Genomic DNA, 6,678 nt, shown 5'->3' with positions numbered 1-6,678 from the left:
GCAATGGCTACCCATTACAATATATGCACGAACAGTAGTAAACTTTTCAACCAATGCCATCCCTAGCAACGACGCTAGAAATGCTTGTCGGTATTTCTTTCGATCACGAATAAATCTGCAAGCGTACTATTGTAGCATTTCACCCATGAGTATTTAGGGCTATAGTTATTTATTTTATCCCAGAAGAAGGCAGCGTCAAAAGAGTTACTCTGTTCAGGAATGTATCATGATTGAGCAAGCAAGGTACAAATAGGGGTAAGTGATAATATAGAGTTAGTGCGACACACAAGAGAATCAAACTCTGATAAATAAGACTAGGGAGAAAGATAAGAAAAAACTCTAGGTTCATATGTACTTTCTATATACTGCGCAACTAATACACATGCACATAAAAGATACACATCTAGGATTTAGTTCTATGCTCCCAAGCAGTACCGAGAGATCATTCCCTGCTGGTCTGCCAGCGTTATGGTAATTTATGAACTCTTACGTTATACCAGAATGTGGAGGATCATGAAGGATGGATAGGGCTATCACCACATGCCACCTACCTCTGCATTTAGTGGGCCACACCCATATCCAAAGATATTTATTTAACCATATTCATTTAACCCAAGCACCATACTTACATTAATTAAAGAATACTATAACCAGCCTCCCATGGACTCCCACCCAATGGATGGACTAGCTAAAGCTGGAGCAACCATAAAGATCGTTGGAACCGATTTCGTGGCATAGATGGACTAGTATAAACATGCTTTTTGTAAATGACATGAATATAGACTATAGCAAGGACTTACAACTATAAACATAGCATAAGAGCCAAGCATAACACTATATATGCAAGAATATCATCTTACTATTACTAACTAGAGGCTCCTTTTGAAGCCTTCACATGAAGCCACCTAAGAATCCTAGGTGGACACTCTAGAAAAAGAGAGAAATTCTTGGAGCATCAATTTGGTAATTTTTATATGTGGGTAATTTTTTTAGAAAATATAATAAACCTTAAACCAATTACCCACCTCCGTATTATAAAAAATAAATTTATAGTAACCAATAATTATCTGCATCTTCATCGTACAGTAACCAATAATTATCCGTTATTAAAAAATAACCAAAAGTACGCACCAAAATTTTAATCTAATTGTCGGCATGTTTATTGTATAGAAATATTGAAATGTAAACAAATATATGATTCTAAATTACCTATTTCTATCTTTGTTAATATAGAAATATTAAGTTAAGGTATATATGCATGATGTATGTTACCGTGTAGACCATTTATACATGTATGTGAGATAGCGCTAAAAAGTACTGATTTTTAATGTTAAACGCAATGTATGGAGGTGCATTGTAAGGTAAAAAATTATGAATAAGGATGAAAAAGTGTATAAAGTAATTACCAATTAATTTCAACCAAAATTAGAGTATTGTAAGAATATTTAATAAATAAACGAGTTGCAGATAAATAATTTTAATTATTAGCTAGGGAATTTTATTTTTAATTAACTATAATTTTTAAAATTATTAGCCCGTGCGGAAGTATAGATTGATGAACTAGTAAAGTCCAATAAGGAAGAAAATATACAAAAGTCAGGGTCATTTGTAACTTATGTCCGAAACCCAAAATGTTGCTCATTGTGACTCCAAGGGGTATATATATGATTAAAATTGACCGATTGGTGATTGCGTATGTCAAGCCATCTCTTAAACATTATATATATTTTTTAACTTCTGTATACACGATTCATACAACCCAGTTGCATAAGATAAGCCATTTCGAATATAAGCATAGTAAAACAAATTGTAGGATACTTGTGCAGTAGTAAGAGGGAATGAATACTTTTGCCCCCCACTCCCTTTCATTCTTTCAGTTTTCGAGATAATATAGCAACACTAGTGTATGATGGTCCATTGTCGATGCTCTGCTTTGACAGAGTAATGCACAACACATGCTCCCGTTGAAGGACATTTCATTTACTATTTTATTTTCTTGCATTGTTACAAACAGATCCAAACATCATCCAAAACAGAAAAAAGAACAAACAAACCTCATTTCCCCCATGTTTCCATAAGTTCAGTTTATTTCATTCCTGTCAAGCGCAACAACCTGACGTAGAACCATGCTAAAAAAAAAAACCTGACGTAGAACTTATCACACCACCGAAGAGCATGAGCATCACATTTTCACATCACACAATATCTAGTTCGTTGCAATGTCAGTGAATTCTTCGGCAGAGTCGTCGCCACCGGAGCCTGTCGCCATCTGAAGCTCGATCCCGGCCGAGCTGCTGCCGCTGTTGATGACCCTGCAGTTGAGCCTGATCTCCCCCTGCGTCCCCGTGAGCACCTCGATGTTGCCCATCTTCACCATGGCCTTGGCGAACTTGCTCCTCCACCTGTTCTCGCTCTTGACGAACTCGTCGACGGACTTCTTGAGCGTGGCGTTGGTGAGCAGCGCCTGGTCCGACGTGAAGAGCCCCAGGTTGTTGGCGAGCCCCAGGTAGTACTTGTTGTCGAGCACCGCCGGCGTCATGAGGTCCATCTCCGTGGTCGTGTTGGGGAAGAACTGGCTGCTGTTGGAGGGGCAGATGCCCCTGAGCAGGAACGCGTAGGCGGAGCTGATGGTGGGGTCCACGTCGCTGGCGTTGCTGAAGCCATAGAGGCGGTTGGTGAAGGAGGAGCAGTGGGAACGGCCGACGGTGTGCGCGCCGGAGAGCACCACCATGTCCTCGGCGGTGAGGTTCTTGACGGTGAAGTTGCCGACGAGCTCGGTGGCGTTGGAGAGCGGGGAAGGGAGGTTGTTGCTGGCGTCCGTGTCCCTGGAGATCCGCCCATCGCGCCGCCCCGCGGGTACCTTGTAGGTGAGGTTGTTCCCCGACAGAGCGACGGCGTCGCGCGCCGCGAAGGCGAGGATGTCGGCGCAGGAGACGACCTTGGGGCACCGCGCCTCGATGGCCTTCTTGGCGGCGTCGATGACCTCGAAGCCACGCAGGCTGGGGTTGTTCGGGGGCGCGTCCTTCTCCGCCGTGTTGTTCGACGTCGTGTCGATCAGCACGGAGCCGTCGCAGCCCTGCGTAACGCGTCCGCCATGAAATTTTTACTATTTGACATGATCTTAGTTACTTGCATCATAAGTTCATGATAACACAAACAAAACTGACGCTCATCTCTCTGAATTGCATTAGGTTCATGCTGCAGGTACTTAGCTTTTTTTTCCCCCTGCAAGTCCAGCTAAAGATTACTGGTCGTCCTTTCTAGGAATTGTTTGTGCACATGTGTCATCTTATTAGGTTGCTTGAAGGTAAGCTAGATGTGGATTAGACATGAACATAAAATTTTCCAACTACATATATACCCTCTATTCCAAAATATAGGCTATTTTAATTAGTTTTGTTATAAGTTAAACATTTTTCCTAAGTTTGATCAGGTTTATAGGAAAATGTATTAACGTCTACAATACCAAATAAACTATACTAACTAGACTTACTTCATAGTGTTTTAAACACAACTGATGATGTTATAGATATTAGTCTATTTTTATATAAACTTGATCAAAGATACTTAAGTCTTAGGGCACGGAACTAAAAAAGATTTACATTTGGAAATGGAGCGGAGCAGGTTTTTAGCAAGGGACTACTAAATCTCCACAGTATTAGCAGCAAGCAACTGCTAGGCGTTGTTTCAAGAGAAATGCATTTGCAGTGGTCGCCACAAGGTCATGGTCAAGGTCATCTATCTCTGTCTTTGTAGTTGCCATACAAGTACACACGTCTGCCTGGGCCCAGCAACAAGTACAGCCATCGAGATACATGTGTGCCGCAACATCTATGAGTTGGGCAGTCGGCAAGCACTAGTCAACACGGTACCTAAACAAAAATAAATGCGATTTTGGTTCCTAACCGTATCCATTCATTTTTATTATTGTCTTTCGTATTAATTATATTTTTTAGCAAAAAGCTGATGTTACAGTTCTTACTGATGTCTGAAACATGTTGTTCAGCCATTTACCAAATGAAAACTATTCTGAGTATAAAGGAAAGTATGCAAATAGAGCTCATGATAACGGAGGCATGCATGGAGTACTTAACCAGCAGCTCAATAACTGTTGCAATTAACTAGTCCATGTGTGCTTCTTTCTCGAAAGGGATAAAGTTTCATATATGTCGTCTATATTCTTCAAACACTGGCACTCCCTTTTATTTGCAAGAGACTGCTGCAAAAATGATAGATTGCCGATCTGTCTTGTTCCTTGCTTTGCGAAATTTGTTATTCTGGCAGGACCTCTTTCTACTATGCTTTGCTTAAAGATACACAACATGCATACTACAAAGGAATCATATGGACCGTCATCGCTCATCAGTAACAGTAACTAAGTCACAAGTGCAGCTACGCAAACAGTGGATGTGGATCAGACTTGAATTTTCCGGCCGGCTACACATTTTGTGAATGGATATGTGCAGTGCTACTGCTAGCCACTATGCTATGCATAGTCATGGTCATCTTTTTCGTCGCCATACCCATACCTCACACACACGTCTGGGACCAGAAACAACTAAAGCACCCGAGATGCATGTGTGTAAAAGTAACCGATGTCCACAAGAAAGACTCGGCCAGTCGGAACGCACTAGTCAACGGTACCTAAGCAAATTGTAAATGAGATGTGGGTAGCTAACTCTATTTATCATCCACCTAATTCTTGCTAACTGTATTCATTAGTTCATTTAAAGTTAAAGTACAGATAATGTTTGCTGGGTGCTCGTCCAGTCGATCAGCACGATCATCTGTTTGTAAAAATAGTACAAGTGTACAACTTGTATTACAAAGCATTCATGTACGAGAGCACATACCCTGACGAAGCAGTCATGAAAGTGCAGGCGGATGAGGCCGGCGGCGATGCCACTGTTGTTCTTGAAGGCGGCAGCCACCGCCTGCTGCACCAGCGACTCCGCCGACGGGCAGGACTTGTTGTAGAACCCGACCTTGAGGCCGGCGCCTATGGCGACGACCGGGAGGAGCGCAAGGATGGCAAGTGCAGAGGTGGTGAAGAAGAAGAAGAAGCCCTTCATGTCGACACTAAGCTGGGAGCTTGGTCCAGCTGCTGGTTCTTTGGCTGCCTAAGCCTTGAGCGTCTTTGGGGATTATATAGCCTACTGTAATACAGGATAGTTTATTGTTTCCCGGCCCATATGAGATGGATGGGTAGATATGTCAAAGAACAATGTGAAAGAGTGCACTGCACAAGTGGTGCCATTGGAATGCTTTTTCCTTCTCCCTGACACCATGCATGTTGTGCATGCCCAGGCCCCATGTGTGGGTGTGGTTGAAGTGAAGCTTCCCTTCCCTGTATTAGTGTGTGAGGTGTGTTCGATCACTGTTCTGTGACCTCATATTCAGGAACAATAAGGAATCTATGTGTTGGTCCCCAGGGAAGAAAATAATCGAGTGTGTACAAGTTGATAAGGCCGGGAATGAGGGAATCTCTTCTGTTTCAGCTTTGGAGGTGGTTAAACTACTATCTGTAGTAACTAATCTTTATCTCTTACTAGCTGATAGTGATAGAGGATGATATATTCTCAAGGCCTGGTAGGTGAAGGTCTGAAGGAACATGCAAAAGGAACCAGCTGTGGGCAACTGGTCCTATCTGGGAACCTAGCCTTGTTTAGGTTTGGTATTAGCAAGTTGCATTGCCGTCTTAAATCTTGCACGCTGAAGCATTTCATCGTGTCTGAAGTCTATGTTGGGATACATCCATCATCACCTTCCGGAATTAATGCCGACCATCGTTATTCTTGGCCTATTTAATTGAAACTAAACATTGTGAGTCGTTGCAGGTGGGGCGGCACTTCACCTTGACTTAATCTCTGTCTTTATGCTAACGTGTTCTTAACCGTCCAATCGATCTTTGGCACTGAAGAATAGAGGTACGGTGAAGGTGAATTAGTTTCTCCATTGCTGCATGCTCAGGTAATCAGCTGAACGATTTGGACCTGGCTCGGGCATCCAAGTGAAAAATGGTCGCTCTTGTACCTTTGGACATGCTCTTCCTCCATGACTGCATGCTTCGTCAGGGTATGTGATGTGCCTCGTGTTCCAGATCGCGGTCAAGGCAAGCTTTAGCATGATTACACTCATCTAGAGTTACGTACATGGCGGCATCAACCACTTTGCTTTTTTTTCCCTCCCCCAAGACAACGTCCTTTTCCCTTTTCCTTTCAGAAATATTTTTCCTTCGAAATCTTAATTCTTAATGCTCGATTTGATTCGATCAGCATGGACTAAATTGGTCAGACATGCTCTTTTGCATCCCATCCTTTATCTTTGAACTTGTTTAACTTCTCTTTGTGAAAAGACTTGACATGCATTGGCTCATTGTTAGCATGTTGCAGCACACGCCAAAAGAGCTCAACCGAATGTTCTTTGCTTAAGCATCTATCCCATGTCGTAGCGAAGAGAAAGAAAAGCACCTCTGGCTCCGAGCTAGGACGCATGGATTTCGAATTTACAATAAACAGAACTTAGTGTCAATTACTTTAATTTGGTCGTCTCAATTCACTACGGGAAAGATAAAAATTACCGAGTGTTTTTTCTTTACCGAGTGTTTTTTTCGAACATTCGGCAAACATGCTCTTTGTGCTTGTTTCTGGTCGACGGTCTATCAGTGGTGGATGCTGC

The 6,678-nt window shown here is 42.4% G+C and overlaps 1 protein-coding gene across 1 annotated transcript; it reads right to left on the bottom strand.

The window, feature by feature from the left end:
- Nucleotides 1-1,942: 1,942 nt before the first annotated feature.
- Nucleotides 1,943-5,302, bottom strand: LOC101757720 (peroxidase 5). Its single transcript, XM_004968606.3, has 2 exons — nucleotides 4,854-5,302; nucleotides 1,943-3,076 (listed from the first exon to the last, which is right to left on the bottom strand). The coding sequence occupies exons 1-2, from the start codon at nucleotides 5,070-5,072 to the stop codon at nucleotides 2,207-2,209; spliced, it is 1,089 nt and encodes a 362-aa protein (XP_004968663.1). The 5' UTR covers nucleotides 5,073-5,302; the 3' UTR covers nucleotides 1,943-2,206.
- Nucleotides 5,303-6,678: the final 1,376 nt, after the last annotated feature.

Source organism: Setaria italica, chromosome V (genome assembly GCF_000263155.2).
Source record: "Setaria italica strain Yugu1 chromosome V, Setaria_italica_v2.0, whole genome shotgun sequence".
NCBI classification, from domain to species: Eukaryota; Viridiplantae; Streptophyta; class Magnoliopsida; order Poales; family Poaceae; genus Setaria; species Setaria italica.
The sequence above is the reverse complement of the archived record's forward strand: the minus strand, read 5'-3'. Positions and strand labels throughout refer to the sequence as shown.